The sequence below is a fragment of the Chlamydotis macqueenii genome, chromosome 2 (genome assembly GCF_036417535.1).
Source record: "Chlamydotis macqueenii isolate bChlMac1 chromosome 2, bChlMac1.mat, whole genome shotgun sequence".
NCBI lineage: Eukaryota > Metazoa > Chordata > Aves > Otidiformes > Otididae > Chlamydotis > Chlamydotis macqueenii.
Window position 1 is genome coordinate 46205593 of NC_141557.1, and position 18568 is coordinate 46224160.

At 39.6% G+C, this 18568-nt stretch overlaps 1 protein-coding gene across 1 annotated transcript in view; it reads right to left on the reverse strand.

The window, feature by feature from the left end:
• The window catches only part of NPHP3 (nephrocystin 3), a 29531-nt gene extending 26787 nt beyond the window's left edge, over positions 1-2744 (reverse strand). The window contains exons 1-3 of the mRNA XM_010116426.2: positions 2275-2744; positions 1774-1899; positions 1032-1182 (exon numbers count right to left, since the gene is read on the reverse strand). Coding sequence (XP_010114728.2) covers positions 1032-1182; positions 1774-1899; positions 2275-2628 — 631 coding nt within the window. The 5' untranslated portion in view covers positions 2629-2744. The remainder of the gene's footprint in view (positions 1-1031; positions 1183-1773; positions 1900-2274) is intronic.
• Positions 2745-18568: the final 15824 nt, after the last annotated feature.

The window sequence follows — 18568 nt, forward strand, 5'->3', positions numbered from 1 at the left end:
CAAGACACTAAATAAGTCTTCCATGGAGAAAATCAGGAAATCGAAAAAGACTCAGAAGAAGGGAACTATGAACTCAAAAATTAATTTAACATAAAAGAAGACAGAAAAAAAATATATAAAAAAAACCAAGACTACCTATACCACTAAAATTCATCAAATGCATAATTACTATGCAAAAAGCCAATTACTGCATTTTGAAACATTTCTACATTTAAAGATGGCATATTTATACTCCTGCCAAGATGCGACTGTTGATATATCTCAATAAGCGAAACAAAAGTTAAGCAACAGCACTTGCATGCAGTTTTTCCTCAGTAACTTTTCATGGTGCAAGAAGCAGTGGTGGCCATTTTTAAGAGTCTTAAGGTGCTAACTGTCTGCTACAATTATTGCTCTGTTTTGAATCAGATACAAAGTCAGAGGACTGATCGTGTACCTAACTGAACCTTTCCCATGTTATCAAACACCTCTTACAGCATATAGTTTTGCCTTTTATGTCATTAAGTTTGCTAGGGATTCCCTTTCAATAAATTCTTCAATAAAATAACTCTTTTGGTCAGTTCTTGTTTGTTAAATATCTAACTCTGCTATTTTGAAAAGTACAGCAGCTGAGACTGGCATACTTCATCATCCACAGACAGTAAGTCTATCTAACATTCCCTCTAGTTTCAGATGTGCTTATTGGATCCTTTGGAACGTGATCTCTTAGATCTAGAGTCAGAAAACTCAGAAAACACTAGAAAACTCAGAAGGGTTCATGGAACAATTTTTAAAAAATGTTCAAGTCACTGTGTCTAGACAGTGCTCTAATTTTCTTCATCTATTCATTCGTAAGACTAGAAACGTGGAGTTCCCACAACCTAAGCCAAGTTTGTAAAGTCAGCTGCTTTTACCCTTTAAACTACTTTATGTTGCTTTTTATCTGGATTAATAAAACTTTTTTTCAAAAGAGCATGAATATTTGTCTCGCACTTTACTATTCAGAGACTTTAGTCATGTTCCAATACAAAATGGCTGGGGACAAAACTCACCTGTAACATCTGTACAATTATCATCAGAATCAGACTCTTCGGGATCAAACACTTGGATTCCTTGGGCCTGGAGTCTCTGAAGTTTTGCTTCTAGCTCTCGTTTGGCCCTCAGTAAGTCCTGAATCTCATTTTCTTTAGTTTCTCTAAAAATCTATGAGCAGGAAAGAAAAAAAAAACAAACAAAACACCAAACCACAAATCTTTAAAAATTCCACATCAGTTCCTGTTATCTGCTTTCAATTGGAAAAATAAGTTTCTAGCATTCATTTAGCAGACAAAGGCATGAAAAAGTGAACAAGAAGCCACGAGGAGCCTACAAATGAGCAGGAAAACATAGTTTAAAATGATACATTTTCAAAATTATACCATTTTAAACCCTGCCATACTGTTCTTCAGCATGTGTCAGTTTGCATCCATGTTTTCTTGTCACTCTCAAATATTAATACATTCCTGTGTTCTAATATGGAATTTAGTTTAAGATGCATCACTGCCTATTCTCCTTTTAATATTCAAAAAGTTATTTTCTGATTTTTCCTCATAGTTTTACAGAGAAGCTTTGGCAGGATTATCTTAAAGGAAATAGGCAGCTAGAGCTATGATAATCCGATTTTTTTATTATTTAAGAAGGACAGGTCCTCATTCCTCATGAAAGCTATTGGAGATGAGTTCATTGGGGGAATGTGACCAAGTGACATCTATCCTCTTTCTGGTAATTTTCCCAGGAAAAAAAGTCAAGCCATACCTTGAATTGCCTTTTGACCTTGTCTCGATCATGTTCAAAAGTAGCTGCTCTCTCCATGGCTTGGTATTTAGCTTCTAACGCACTTTCTTTCTCTCTAAGTATTTTCTGGTAAGTTTTCTGAAGTGCCTGAAAACATTTAATATACCATTTTTCTGAGTGAAAGCAACTGCTGACAAAAGGTTTTTAAGTACTTTTCAGGTCTGACTACAACGTTATTCCAGCACCCTACACCTCTCCTTACTCAAGGGAGGACGGCCGTGCACTGTGCGGTCCCCGTCCCCAGATGCACGCCTTGACCGCACCCCTATGGCTCACCAGGATGGCGCTGGGGCATGCACCATTTCCCCGGCACCTTGCCTTCCTTGGCAAGGAAAAGCCATCGCACTTGTCACCTCCCTGCCACAGCCCTTCTGGGAAGCAGGACGAACCCTTCGCAGCCTCACGCGTGAGGGCCTCGCTTCCCTGCTCAGGCCCCTCGCCCGAGAGGGCAGCAGGAGCTACCTGCAGCTCAGCGCGCAGCCGCTTGTTCTCCCTGTCCAGTTTGGCCTCCTTCTTCACCATGGAGGCCACCTCGTTGTTCTTGCTGACGCGGAAGATCTCGTACTCCTTCTTCAGGCGCTCGTACTCGGCCACGCACTCCAGCTCCTGCACCGAGGCCGTCGACTTGAAGCTGGCCCCGATGAGGCCGCCGGGCCGTGAGGCCCCGACGCGCCGCAGGGAGCCGCGCAGCAGCCGGGCCTTCGGCTTCACCTCCACCGGGATCTCGCAGGCCTCGCCGCCACCCCCGCCGTACGTGTCCTCGATCACCTCCCCGACCCCGCCCGCCGGGCTCACCAGGGACGACGCCGTCCCCATGGCCGGGTTGAGGCTTTAACACCCAGTGGAGCAGCCGGTGCCTCCAGCGGGCCGTGATGGCAGGGACATGCCCGAGGCGGAGCGTTCCCGGAGGCGGCAGCTCCCCGCCTCGCCGCGGCCAGCGCCCCTCACCGCTCCCCTGGCCCAGTCGAGCCGGAGGGCCCGCCGAGCCCGCGACCCATGGTCCGCTCCTTGCGTCGGCCGGACGTCTAAGGGAAGGCCGGAGAAAACCGCCCCGCCGGCCGCCTCCTTCCCTCTCCCCCTCCCACCCCGTCCCACGGCGGCTCCGTCCCGGGGAGCGGTGCTGGAGCGGCCCGGGAGGGGGAGCGCCAGCCGCCCGTCAAGGCCGAGGAAAGGCGGGGCCGCCACGGTGGGCAGCGGGAGGGGCCTGGCGGAGGCCGAAGAGCGGGGTTCTGCTTCTCTGAGGAAAAATGGGATCGTTTTGTTTTAGGTTTCTGCTTTTAGAAGCAGGAGCTAACAGTGGCACCATCTCAGCGTGTGCCGAGGAAACTTCAGCCCCGCCGGGCCCTGCTGCCTGGCAGGGCAGCGCCAGGAAAAAAAAAAAAAAGTGTCCTTTTTCTCTTCAGAGAGCAGGGCCCGACAGGGTCCCTCACCTGTCCCGAAGCCCACAGGCTGCCCCGCACCCCAGGCTGGTCTACACGTTTATAATGCTCGGTTCTCCTCGGCCAAACAGGGTGCAGGTTGTGCCACAACTTTTTTTTGTACTCGTCGAGGCCTTGGAAAGGAGTTAACGCTCACCACCCTAAAATTGTGACCTTTGAAACGAGTTGGCAGACTCTGAAGAACTGAGAGGAGATGGCAGTTGGTCCACCAAGAAGTAAGTGCTGGGTAATGGCACCATGTCGTGCCAAGTTCAGTGCCTGCACCTTCTGCTGCCCCTGGGCCTTGTCTGAAACTCAAGAATTATCTGTTTGAAGACCTTCCCTTTCAGGAATAAGGCAGTTGTAGATTACCTACCCCTTAAATTATCTTAATGCTATTTCCCTCTCTGCCTCTTGAAAAAATCCTGTCTAGTTCCTTCACCTGTCCTAGCAATTTCAGAGGAGGAGATCTCCGAGGCTGAGGAGAACATCTGTTTGTTCCCAATGTCAGATCCTGCCCTACTGTTGGCATGACTAACAGAAATGTCGCTACTTTAAAGCAGAATTTGTCACATGAATGTGCCAGGTTTGTTAGCCATGACCGGGGGAGCCATTTCCTCTTAGCAGGAGGGAAAAAAAAATCTTAGAAATGTCTTTCCAATGATACATCTCTGAATTTCAAAATCTATTGGAGGAGAAAATTACTTTGTGTACAACAGAGAAAAGGTATTGTTTCATTTTCCCAAGTGAAAACTCTGGGTTTTGGGAATATGTGCTGTTTACTCTAACTTTACCCCTTTGTTTTCATGCAGAAAATATAATTTATTGTCTGAATATCATTTATGGTTACATTAGTGATCTATTCCAGTTAAACCGCATTTTAGTGAAAAAGGTAGATACTGAATACATGACAGTTGTGGGAAGAGGAAGGGTGCTACTATGTTTTCCCTAATATTGACAATAACATAGCCTGTACAGTATTAGGTAATTCAGCAAATGAGCCTGCAATTCTGTAACAAAGCAAGGCTCTTGGTTTCTTCATTTGCATGTTGGTATCAGACTGTTTCTCCACTTCACTGCTGTTTGAGCTCTGGGAATAATTAAAAATACATTTATGCTGATGCTTGAGCTGAATTGTTCTCGTATTCTGAGTTCGTGAAAGTCAAAATACCCAAGCTTTAAGCCTAGAATAAAAAGCTTAGTATTGTAAGAGCTCCTGGATTCCTTCTAATAATCCACTTGACATTAACAAATAGATTGGAAGAACTGTAAATGCTGTTTCTCTAATGCTGCCTTTGGGTGCATTACAGAATTTTTATGGATAGCAGAGACCATATTAACACAACCCTTTCTAAACAGAAAAATTACATTGCTTCCCTGTTGCTTCATGGATTGGTTTTCCTAATGTTTAGAGATTAGCATAGCTTGCTTCAACATCTAATTTGTAAACTAACAAAGATCGCTTTAAATCACCGATTAGGACAATTCAGAAAGAAATCCAAGTGTTCATTGCACAGATGTTGGAAATGGCATCTCAGAATATCTGAGAATGAGCTGCCTTAACTTTCAAAAATGAATTGACCTAGAAAATTGATTGCTGGGGAAAATACCATATCAAGTTATTTAAAAATTGCCTTGTCATGTTACGTTACTTTTTTAAGCTTCAATTGGAGCAGCCCAATCCTTAATCCTTCAAGGACATTGTTGCTGGGTGAATTGTGCCATAAAGTTCTTCACCAGCCAGTTAAGACATTTGGGATACTTGAGCGGCTTCATGTTTAACATTGCTGTTATTTACCTAATTTAGAAAGGTTGTTAAGACAATACATGTGTGAGATGTGGTAGGTTAACTCTGGCCAGCAACTAGGCACTCATCAATTGCTCATTCACTACTCCAGCCCAGCGGGATGGGGAAGAAAATTGGAAGAGCAAAACCGAGAAACACTTGTCAGTCAAGATAAAGACAGTTTAATTAATTAAAGAAAAAGAGAAAAGCAGAAAAAGAAAAAGTGATACAGAAGCGAGTGGTGGTGGTGATTGGTCACTCACCACCAGCAGACCAATGCCCAGCCAATCTCTGGGGAACAGCTACTTTGGAAAGACTACTCCTGAGTTTTATATTGCCCACTTTGAGTCAGTCAGCTGTCCTGCCTGAGTCCCCTCCCAACCTTTTTCCCACCCCAGCCTAGTCGCTAGTGGGCAGCGTGAGAAGCAGGGAGTGCCTTGATGTTGTTTAAGCGCTGCTCTGCAATAGCTAAAACATTGGTGTGTGATCAACACTGTTTTAGTCACAAATCTAACACACAGCACCATGCTGGCTGCTATGAAGAAAACGAGCTCTATCTCAGCCAGACACAGTACAGATGTGTTTGTCAGATGAGGACCTGTATTTTGTAGAGCTCCTTCATTACTTCAGCTGTAACAGAACCAGACCGCTTTCCACCCCTGAATCCACATAATGATGAATACAATATGTTGGCTGGTCCTCTGACAAATTTACTCTTCTAAGTACCCCTTTGAGGTCAGTATGCAATCTGTACTCCTGATCCATAATGGATAACTACTTTGCCAGTGTTTTCATCCTGCTGAGACTATGGGTTTGGGGTTTTTTTTGTATGCATTACTTAGAAGCCCATGGACTTTTCTGCTTTATGGCATAGAAAATTTTGTGCAAAGATTGTGAATACTTTATTTGCTGTTACTTAAAATCTGCTGGGCTACAATTTAAAAACATTTATGTGTCATCTGTAGGGGTATTGCTTTTGTCTTTGAGATATCCACTATATTACTATATGATTTGTTGTTGAAGTTTCTTACTCTTGACTTTATTTCATTTTAGGCATTGTTGGTGACTGTTAACAAACAAAATCTGTGGATCTAAGGATCAGTCCCGTAGAGAAAAGTACAGCTGCAGGAGCTGGGGTTCTGAAAGAAGGTTGGTTTTTTTACATGCATTATTAGGTCCAGTTCCAAGTTATCAGATTTTCATTTTACAAAATAATATATCCGATATGTTATTACATATGTATTCCTGTAAAATTTAGTGTATTGAGGACATGCAATGAAAAGATGTAATATGGTCATTTTTAAAATATTAGTTTTGTCCTTGATTATATATGATTCTACTTCCCTCTTTCTAGTAATGATAAAGACCTTGGTCTAAAAGGTTGCTTGCTATTGGGCTGCTCTTTATTAATTTGTGACTTTCCCCAGTACCTCTACCCTGTGCAAACCTGAATAAGCCAAATGACTGATCTACTTAATCAGCTCCTTTCTTTAATATAACATGAGGGCTGATGTAAAAGACAATGAAGTCAGAGGGGAATTTTCAACTGAGATTATCAGTTTTGAATCTGGCACTCAGTTGTTCCAAAAAGCCTGAACCTGCCAGATCTTAGCTCTGAGCAGGAGAATTACTTTGTTGTCTCTGTCCTGCTGCAACACCTGCATTTCATTCATCTGCATGAAAGGGATCTGTCTCCATCCTCCTCTGAGACCTTCATGCTAAGTGGCAGCAGCTCCATGATTCACCAGCCACTGACTGGTGTGTAGGGTTCTGGAGCTGCATGCAGCTGAGGGAATGTCTGCTTTCATGTGACCCAGCATGAGCACATGGGCTTTGAGGTGTTGTTAGTGAGCATAGGAGACAGAATAACTCAGAAATTGATTACAGTTCATCATTAGATCAACAGGTTGAAGTTTACATTCATAAGCAAGACTTTGTCATAAACTTAAGTTTTAGAAGACTGTGCAGCTGAAATATGAAGAGATGTGCTGAAAAGCCCATGTTAAGTCTTAAGATGATTTATTTTATAGGCATGTTTATGAGAGTCTCTAATGCATCTACTTTTTCTTTTCACCCTAAAAATAATACAACGTATAGGTGGTTAATTGTAAACTGCCTAACAAATTCAACCTTGGGGCATAGTTCTAAGTTCAAATAGCTATTGAACTTACTATGTTTCACTCAGTAACTTTATTACAGTCTGCAGAGCTGAGATCATCACATTCAAGAATCCATTTGCTAAGAGACCTGAAAATTACTCAGAGCAGAGATGATTAAAATCAACATGAAGGAGAGGATATCTACTTTTAAGTGCTCCCATAACTTTATGTGTCATAGCCCTTTGCCGCTAGAGGACAGCAAGACCTCAGGAAAATGGAGTTGTGTGAGGGGGTGGGAGAAAAGGAAGGAAATCACTTTTGCAAGAGTTAAGAAAGTATTAGCTAAGAAGTTACATGCTTCTAGCTGTAATGAGGTTTCTTAAAGAATTGAGACAGTTTTGGAAGATGTTTCAAAAAAAGAAATAAAAGCTGGAATTTTAATGTAGCGGTTTGCCTATCAGTCATAATATTGTTTGAAAAGCTAACTAGCTAACAATACTAACTAGTTTTGAGAGCCACATACTGTTTCCATTAAATTAATAGATAGCTTTTTATTGATTTCAGTAAGAACAGGACTTTTCTTTGCCATCTTAAATAGCTGATAAATGTTCTGATTTTTGATGAACGAATTAGATACTCTCATGTAGGAATGTTGTTAGAGTCCATTTTTTAGAATGGAAATAGTAGTCTGAAATGAGTGGAAAAATCTTCTGCCTCCACACCTATCTATTACTTTAACCATATTTATGTTTGTAACTTCTAATGCAAGGACTCATTAAATGTTTCAACATAAGCTATAGGAAATGGATTCAAAACAATGCAATTCATAATCAGAATTAAACTTTTCACCTTCATGGTTTCAGTATGTTAGACAAGATAAACTTCTTTAATCTTTATGGCAAGTCACTTGATGACATTGCTCCACTAGAAGTTCAAAAAAAGGCTTTGAATTGACCATAATTTGGCATAAGTATGAATTGGGTTTTAACTGAAAATTCCACAATGAGAATCTCTTCTCAATTCTAATGAGAAGAGAGCTCTTGAACATCCGTTTTACCATCACTAGGTCATCACTGAACTGAGAAGGACATCTCAGATTTTGCAGTCTCATGATCATTTCATCCCCGCCCAATTTGGATTAATATTGTGTGTGGTCACAGTGCTGAGGAACAACTAATCTTGTTCACCAGAAAAGTGGAGTGAAAGGGAGAGAAATGTCCAACTAAACAACAAAACTGAGCTATATTAATGACAGACAATTGCTGTTGCAATGCTCTTTATTGCTTCAGCCTAGAGGCACAAAAGTACAATGGTGCATAACAAGAGATGAATGTAGAAGAAATATGCTGAAGATTGCACCTAATCATTTTTAAGATCACTTAAGAGTGCTCTTTACAAACCCTTCCTGTGCTAGTGGGAATGTGAAATTCAATAGGAACCAAGTGAAATTTCCTGAGTACTTTCATGTTATATTGTTCGTACCTGGAACATCTGCCTTCTTGGCAGAGCTGAGGGTCCCAATAGCTTATCCTGATCTGGATTTGCAAATTAGGTATCCTAAATTTTCTTCAAAAAATGCATGTGGAAATGGTGCTGCCATCCAATCTGAAAGGTTGGATGAACTGAGTGGGTTCACTGGCTTCTTAAGCCTACAGCAATTAGATCCTGCCTGCATCTTTTCCTAGAAGAATGCCCTGACCATGAGGCTGCAGGACTTGGACCTTCTGCAACTGTCTGGCAAAAACTAGTATATCATACAGCAGAGAGTGCATGATTTCTGGGGCCAGAGAGAAAGAACTATAAGAATCATGATTCTCTAATTCAGTGCTTAGGACTCCTCCTTTCTTCCAGCAAGCTAAAAAAAAAAAAAGTAAAAAAGTCTTCTGCTTCCAGATGTACTCAACTATACCCAGATGAGGTTAAACAGAACTCTTACTTCATTTTACATTTCTGATTCAGGGAGGCACCTGAGATCTCAAGAGTGATTAGGAATAGAACATACCCATTCTTCATCATTCCTTTAGGTAGCTATCCTCTCTGTCCTTCAGTATTCTGTCTGTGATCAAGTGTGACTCTCCCCCTGTACTGTCTAGAGAAGTCAGACATTTAAAGTCATGGATTGCACCATCAGGGCAAGAGACTTAAGAGTCTCTTTCTAGAACAAACTTTATTAAACAATGCAAATGGCATGCCTAAACTGTAACCATGTCAGTATTTATTTTTATATCCAAGGGTCTAATCCCTTCCTGCCATTTTTCCTTGTGGTTAGTGTCACTCTTTTATCTTCATGCACAAACAATTTTGCTTTTAGGAGTTATAGGAGAGCCATGTACATCTTTTTCTGAGTTAATCAAATGCAGAAGAAAATGTGTTTGTATCCTGTGAGAAGAAGGTTGTTCAGAAATCCCGTGTTGCTAGGGTAGGTAGAAGTGCCAACAGAGGCATGTCATGTGGGATGCTGAATCTACTAGAAAGCTTCCCAGAAGTTCTTAGCGCATTTGAAACTCTCACTTCAGCTCTGAATAGGTCCCTGTAAAGTCTTAGATGCTCTGAACTCTTGCCTTCCAGAAGAAGGTCCTTTTCATCTAGCTGAAAATCAAACACTAAGTTCCTTTAGTTTTCTATTGATCCGTCCAGTTTTAATTGTGTAGCTAGAAGTGCTCACTGTTGAGGGGCACTGCTGTGTTTTATTATTTATGCTGCTGAACAGGTTATCATTTCAAGAAATTAATCTGGGCAGCATGGAAATTGCTGAAATGAATGAAGAATCTTAGGTATTTTCAATGGACTTCATGTTATTAGAAGGAGCATGTAGTTACTTGTGTGCTACATTAATTCTGCATGTATGACTGAATCTGACAACCACATGATGTAGAATTTTATCTCTAAACCATTCTGTGGCCTATTTGTGGAATCAGCTTATATCGTTTCCTAAAAAATCTCTTGGGCTGTTGGGCTAGCAGGTTTTTTAGCAACTCATTGTTTATCACATTTAAATTCTATATATGAGACATGTATTGAAACCGAATGATGTTTCTCTTTTTATAACTGCAGCAGATTCTCAATGCCCTGAGGCAATAACTGACTGGGACACAGAGAGATTAGATAACCATTGCATAGTAGGAATGGCTGGAGAACAGTGGAGCTGCATATACTCCTTTAAACATACGTCATTTTAAAAATGTGACTCAAATGAAGAAAGGCTTTGTGATCAGATATATATTAAATTAAGTTACAGTTTATTTAAGCACACTGAAGCTATGTTGTAGCATTGCTGGAATTAAAACAATGGGCTACAATGTGGCAAAAGGTCTAGTTAATTTTTCTCTGAAACATGTGAGGCATGCCATTACTGTAACTCTTCTGGGAGTACTTTAGATTGAAGGTGTTAAGGTCTGTGATTACATTGCAGGTTCATGACACAACTCATCTTACTTCAGGAGTTTTGTAGCAATGAACTGTGACCAGAGAGAATGGGAGAAATGAAAAAAAAGACCTGTCTCGAGTGCATACAGCAGAAATGTGCAATTATGGAGGGGTTTTTTTGGTGGTATTTTATTTGATACCTTGTGTCTCCACATTTGGAGTGGCTTCAGTTTATGAGTTATGAACATGTGTATGTGTCTGGAAACAGGGCATATTCATTATTGGATAGGAAATGCAGTTGTGAGCTTAGGAGCTTCTGGAAGTCTGGGACTGGAGAATATCTCCACAGAGTCAAGTGGTACAAGTTCTTATCAGGTAGGTCCAACTGGTTGATGTATAGCAAGACATGCTGAAGATTGCCCACTGTGCATGTGCTAACCCAGCTCCACTGTGCCTCTGCACTGAGTTTGATGTTGTAGGAAGTGTCAATTTGACACATATCCACTTTACAGATTATCAGTTTTGGGCCCGTCATTAAAAGAAAGACATTGAGGTGCTGGAGGCATCTGAAGAGCAACAAAGCTGGTGAAAGGTTAAGAGAATAAGTCCTATGAGGAGCAGCTGAGGGAACTGGAGTTGTTTAGTCTGGAGAAAAGGAGGCTAAGGGGAGAACTTACCACTCTCTGCAACTACCTGAAAAGAGGTTGTAATGAGGTGAGTGTTACTCTCTTCTCCCAAGTAACCAGAGGAAACAGCCTCTAGTTGCACCAGGGGATGCTTAAGTTGGATATTAGGAAAGATTTCTTCACCAAAAAGATTGTCTAGCATTGGAACAGGCTGCTCAGGGAAGTGATTGAGTCAGCATCCCTGGAGATATTTAAAAGACCTGTAGATGCGGTGTTTAGGGGCATGGTTTTAGTGGTGGATTTGGCAGTGTTAGGCTAACAGTTGAACTCAATGATTGTAAGGGGTTTTTTTCCAACCTAAATGATTTTATGTTTCTATGATTCTCTCTGCTCAAGTGCAGTGGATCTGATCCATATGAGATACACTGGATTTACGGAGCATACTCTGTACTCTGTCCATAGTACTTGTGTCTGGGAAACATGACAACTCCACTTTAACACAGCAACTCTGTTTGTTTGTGCTCTGTACCTGGAGCCACGGATTCTCTGCAGTGCACATACAGACATTTCACAACTGCATAAGATATTACAAATAGACATTACTGAAATTTTATTGAAGACTTCAAAAGGTGGGACATACTGCGTAATTGTTACTTCATTTCTGAAAAGTTGTTTGCCATGCTGTCCTTTCCCTCTCACAAACTTTTTTTTTTTCTCCCTCCCAGGCTTCATTCCCGTACCATTCCACCTTTCACCATCTTTCAGTGCATGCCAAAGGAATAGTAAGACAACTAGATAGCTACTAGCAGGGCCCCTTCTGCTACTCCTGCTACTCAAGTGCGAGTGTTGCAACAGCCAGACATTTCTCTGCATTCCTTTAGGTACTGCTCTGGACCACAAGCCTGACTGACTGTGCTTCATCCTCTTAGCTCCCAATTTAGTCTTCTCTCTCTCTTTTTTTTTTTTTTAGAAAAAAACCTAAACAACTGTGCTGTGTGTAGAGACATCACATATGGTAAAGGAAGGGGGGAAAAAATAAGAGATATCTTTTTGGCTTGGAGTCAATATAGATGAAAGTATCTTCTGGCAACTGGAAGATTCCAGTCTCTCTTATTATCTTCTCTGTGGTAGGAAGCAGAGCACAGGTGCTACAGATCACTGGGAAAAGACAATGCAAAGTGCCTGGTGTGAGGTACAATCTTTAATAACAATACCTGCTGGTATCTCAAGTAGATTAGAAACCTGTCCTTGCAGTCACAAGGGCTAAACTTCTTTCGTAAAGCTCCTGTTCTGCACAAAGAAACCAAGTTGCAATGAGAAGAGAGACCTAACTCCCCAGAGCAGTTCCTAACAAAAGCAAGCAGTCTTTTCTGCATTTTTCTACTTGTTTTTTAAAGAGCTTTTATATTGACTTCAGAGGGAAAATATGGTATAAACTACTTCTTCAATGCATTTAAAACCAGCAAACTTTATTCTTAAACAAGGTAAATAAAGCCACGGGATGCATAGCTCAGACTTGTCAAAAACATACTGCCTTTAAATCAGAAGAAACATCTCACACTACATCTTCAAAACAGTTTTACTAGAATTCTGTTTGGCAATAAGACTAGTCTTGGAAACGGTAACCCCACCTAACTTTAAATTGTAGAATGTCAGAGCTGGGTTTATGTTCACAATGGAACTAAATGATGAACAGCACCAATTGAATGACCTTTATTGAGTAAACAATTTGTTGCAGTCTCTGGTGAAGCCTTTCCATTGACATGACTTTAGATTAGGTGATACGATAGAATAAACACTACTGATATCTAACAGTGAAGGAAACATTCAAAATACTGCTTTATTTCCCTATTCTGCCTACAGACTGTCACTTCGTTCTCATGCATCTGTTAAAGAAAAACCCAAGGCTAATTGAAACATTCAGTATTTTCTTTGAAAATTAATCCACATAGAAGAGAAATTAAGAGCAAGGGCAAGCTCTATTCTTCCTGCTACATCTATATTGTGTACACAGATGATGGCAGAAACTAATTGTAGTTTATGGGCTAAGGGCCAGCTTGTGTCAGGAACTCAGGTAGCCATGAGCTTTTCTTTTTGCTCACAATACCTGAATAGCTTGCAAATGAACTGGGCACAAGTGAAGTACCTTTGCTTTGGAGTATCATGATAGTGCTTCCTCAGTGCCTCAGGAGCACAGAGGTGAGTATTCATATCTAGTAAACAGCAAACTCAGCTGCTTCATTTCAGAAACAAATTTCTGCAAATTCCTTCTGTGGCAACATGGCGATGCCTTTTGGGAACTACATTCCAAGACCCTTAGCCATGTTCTCTGCAGGATGTGCTAAGGAAATGAGGCTGTCTCTCTATCCTTTTCCTGTTGTAGTTCAGGACATGGTATTAACCAGAGTAACTTGCTGCCTTGAATGGGATGCTGCAGTGTTTGGATACATCTTTTCAAAGGCCAACATGTCTTGGTCAGCTTGCAACATAGAAGGCTGTTTGAATGGCATGGTTTGTTTTTCTGAGCATAGGCAATTGTATGTTCCATATGAAGAGTGACCTTAGGCACCAGGCACTTTCAGAAGGGTGTGAAAGCAGAATACCAGGCTAAGCAAGCAGCTCACAGATAAATTATGAGAGCACAGATGGGATGCAGTGCTGAAGCCCACAGGGAATGAGCAACAGAACTGAGCATACATTTTCTTCGATGATGATTGGGTAGAGACTGTGTGCTTGGTAGCAGGTTCTGATTTTATATTTCAGTGCAGTCATGTGAATTTTGATGAGGTTCAAGGAGCTACCTATTTAGTCACACCTTTGGGAAATTTTCATATGCTAAATGTTTTATTATCTTGCTGTCTTATAGCATGTTTCTGTTCTTATTGTGGGAGAAGAATTGGAGTCTTCTTTTGTCAGTTATTTAAAACAAACTGGTAAAAAATTGGTTTTGTAAGCAATCGGGTCCATGCTAAAAAGTTCCCTTCTCCAATTTTGTGCTAATAAATAGGGAATTTACTTATATCCATGACAAATTCAACAGAGAAAGTAATCAGCCCTTGTGTGTGGTACATAAATTATTTCTTTGTCAACTTGAAACCTATCAGTAAGTTTATCAGGTAAAGATAATTGGTTTAGATATGTTCATGTTTCTGATATTAATCTAGCTGTTTAACTCCCTTTATAGGTTTGATCCTCATTAGCTGTCATATGCATAATTTATGATCCAGTTTTTCAAAGCATAGAATTCTGTACATCGGGCCCCATCTATCTTCCTTTTAAGTTTCCCTACAGAAAACTTCAGAACAAAGAGGATCAAATCATATTAATGTATAAACCTACATTATAGGTTTATACATACCTATGTGATCACATAGTGAGTGATTGAAAAAGCAGTGTATATCCCCTGCAAACCAATATCGTCATTTTGTGGGATTCCAGCTATGTGGAAAGGATGTGAGATTGTTTGATTGATTTTTCCAGTAAGTGATGCATATATGTTTGGTTACTACAGAGATTTAATGTTCATCTAAAATAAGCTGTTCAAGACTTGGTATATTTGGCAGGCTGCTTGTCAGTGTTCAAGGTCATGCGGCTGGGTGATCTGCTAGAGATCTCGGAACAGCTAAGGTATTACAGGAGGACAAAAAGATGGTAAGAGCAGGAGACATCAAGGGAGGGCAGGTGGAAGTAGGAGCCTGCCCCAGGGCAACACGTTTGGATATAAGTGAGGAGGTGAGAAGTAGATATTAACAGAGCTTCATGCAACTACACTTCCATATGGCTAAGCAGCTGTGTGCTTACTCCTCTCAAAAACACATTTTTCTATTACAGCTTGGAGCTGATTTGTTCAGAGATGCACTCCAGGCCATAGCATAATGAAGCAAAGCCTTGCTTTCTACTTGTGTTGTGATATTTTAATTAAACACCAGGTAAAATATTAAAAAAGCTTCTAGGTGTCTTAGAAGTCTAACTTACTTTTTAATCAGATTTCTTCAATCAATGTTGAATTAGACTTAAACTCTATTTGAGCTAGTGTGAAAATGGGGCCTAAGTACCTGTATCTAATCTGTACTGGTATTTCTTTATTTTAAAGAATCCTTGTGTTTGTTAGAAAAGGTAGAAAATGAGAGATATTATTTTTATGCTCTTCCCTTAAATCACTCAGGCTGGCTTGTGAAGCTGAATAGTAAGCACTAGAACTGGCAGAAGAGAATAGGAAATTAACTAAAAGTGTAAAAGAGAAACCTATTTTTCATAACGTGATTCTTTCCTAGACTTATAACAACACCACTGAGCAGACTATTCTGTTCTTCATTTATGTATCTTAAAAGTGCACGTGATAATTGATGCTACTCAGACTGCAGAACCTTACCTTTTAAATCTTCACTAATGTATTTTGTAAACACTGTATTTGCTTTTGATGGAAGAAATATTTTTGTGTGTGCTGCTTGGTTTTCTTTTATTCTTTCTCTTCAGTCACTCTTGCTTTACTTTGCTATAATGCTTTAGCTAAGCATTTTAAAATAATATATATTAAATAGATTTGAAATTGAAATAGAATAAATTTGGAAGATTTTAGGAAGATGGTGAAATTTTAATTGCAGCTAAGAAATGTTTGCTGATACGTCTTTACTGGGTGATGGAATATACTGGATAACAAAATTATAAAGAATTACGAGATTCTATGATTCTACAGTTATGTAATATCTCAATTTGAGCTGCTTTTCTGGGCTTTTGGTCCTGAGATGAAATACTTCAGATGTAATTTAAACACCTCTTGTTTTTCTCCATTTGTATCTAGTACAAACATTACTGAAGCATCTATGTACGCATTTAGGCAAGAATCACTCATCGATGTATTTTCTGCAAAGCTGGTACAGTTAGCAGTGTGTGCAATCCACAGCCTTCACTCTTTAGGCCTTCCTGTCTTCTTCATGAAGAAGCAATTCCTGCAGATCCCAACTAGCCTGAAATCTGTGAGGAGAGAACTGAACTCAAACAGTACCAGAAATGACATCTCCCCTTGGAATGTGGCTGTGACAGGAAATAATCTTCTACTGTTTATGTTTCCACTTTTCAGAGTAACAGCACAGTCTGGATATAATTACCTCTTCTGAATATTTTGGAGGAGGGATGCAAATTAAAGTATATTATTACACATGGCACCATTTTCATCACATTTCAAAATTCTTTGGGAAACCACATATTTCTATCTATCTACTTTTTTTCAAGAAAAACTATGCTAAGTTATTTAAATTAAGATAAAAAGTATAGTTGAATGTCCATTTTGCTTAGTTATGTTTTGACTCAAAACCTGATGTTTGTAGAAAAATGTACTGCTTCACATTTATAAGCCCACTGTTGATACAGCCATATAGATTATATCCAAAAGAAGTTGAATCTTAAAGAATTGACTCCTAAATGTTCCACTAAGATATGTACTCACTTTGCAAACAAATGCGTGTTTCATAACAAAGTACATTAAAAAAAATAAAAGCCACTTGTGCAGAACTCTAGAACTTTTTGCAAAAATATCAAGAACCACTAGAAATATCACTGAATATAATAAAAGATGTAAACAAAGAGAACGGCTTTTCTTTGAAAACAAAAGTAAAAAATTCTTTCCTGTAAAAATCTTGAAAAAGAAAAAGGATTATTTCAATTACACAGTTCGCATAATAAGTTTTCTAAAGAAAGTGTAATCCTGTGTTAATGCAGCTTCCTTAACTTGACAGTGCAAGGTTTGGTTTGAACCCAAAAACATCTTCTGGAGTTTTGATATCTCCTTGAATAAGCTTAGAAAGAAAGAGGTTCTGCAGAGAAGACTTTGTACCACTCATTTTAAGCCTTCCGAAAGGAGCTTTTGCAAGTTTCATACACCAGGGTTTTTTTTTTTGTATTTGCAAAAGCCCAGACTTGTGAGTATATCTTTCTTTTTCATCACCTTGAGCATATATGGTTATAAATTTGTTTTTGAGTGACTAATGATAAACTTGGACCCTCTTCCTGCAAGCAGGAATGTAAATACATCTGAACTGCATTTCCAAGGACGGCAAATTCTACATCACTCAAAGTTTTTAAATCAGCACTACATTTCTTTTAATAATTTAATTTCTTTCAAACACAAATTTTAGGCTGTATTCAGCGACTGCTCTATAATACCTAGGAGAATTTTCTAAAATCTCAGTGTCAGGTTACATGACTGTAAATTCTTTTCAGATCTTGAAATGTTTCATTGTTCTCTGCATGGACACTGGATCTTGAAAAAGGTGGAGGGGATTGGGGAGATGGCATGGGCATGGAAGTTAGAAACTACTAAGTGAAGTCAGAGGACAGAATGGCATGACAGGACAAAAATGTAAGATAAATAAGATAAAGGAGGACATAGTTGAGCATGCAATTTCAGAAAGCCAGAAGAATGTAATGTACAGACCACAAAAGCAAGCGTAAGGTGCAGAGCTGATTGAAGATGAGCTAGCTACATTGCACATTTTCATCAGAAACAAGCTCTGCGCTTACGTGGCCAAGCCTTCAACTTCTCAGGTATGCTGCCTCCATCCAGCGTAGCTGAATTGGTTCCATCTTTCTTTTGCCTAGTAGTGATCAAAAGGTAGGAAAATGAAGAAATTTCTCAGGGCCAACAGGCTATGAAATACATTTTGAATAATGCAGCTACTTCTACAATGCAAAATGAAATTTATCAGCTGAGCTACTATGCCAAGTAGCTATAAATAGATCTTCTCATTAGATAACATAACAGCTATATATTTCATATAATTTCTTTTGCTTCTGATGGCAAACAGTGCTACCTCATAGTGCCAGACTGATTTTTATAAAGGGATTTCTAGCTGATATAAAATGTCATTATTTCACTGACTTAAATCCAGCTATGACTCAGTTTAAGTTAGGGGTTTGGTCAAAGTGTTTGATAGATGGTGGCAAGAGGAACAGTAGTGCGAGGGGAAAAAAGAGTGAGTGAGTGAGTGAGTGACCTTGGTTTTACAAAACACTCATCTGATTTCTGAGTGAAAAAGTTATGAAATGATAAATGCACACTACCATCTTATTGACTAGCTCATTTATTTTTATGTGTGCTGACCACAGAGTCCTGTAAAGGTAACGTATGATTGCGTACCTTAATTCTACTGAGGGAAAATCTTTAAAATGCTTTTTTTTTTTCTTTATGTCAAGGAATGGCAATGAATTTAGTTGCCAAGTAAATCACAAAAACAATCTGCTGGGTTATTTTGTAGTATTAATAACTTCACAATGACAACAAAATAGTTTTATTACTCTTTTTCCCATCCTATACTAGCAGACATATATTAATTCAAAAAAGATATATTATTTGAAATTCTGGTTTTGGATCCATATCAATTCCTGTTTTTTCCCAAAGTTTCCAGTAAATTGGAATCTGGAGTTTCTGTGATTCCTAGGTAGTATGGAAAGGCCATTTCATAA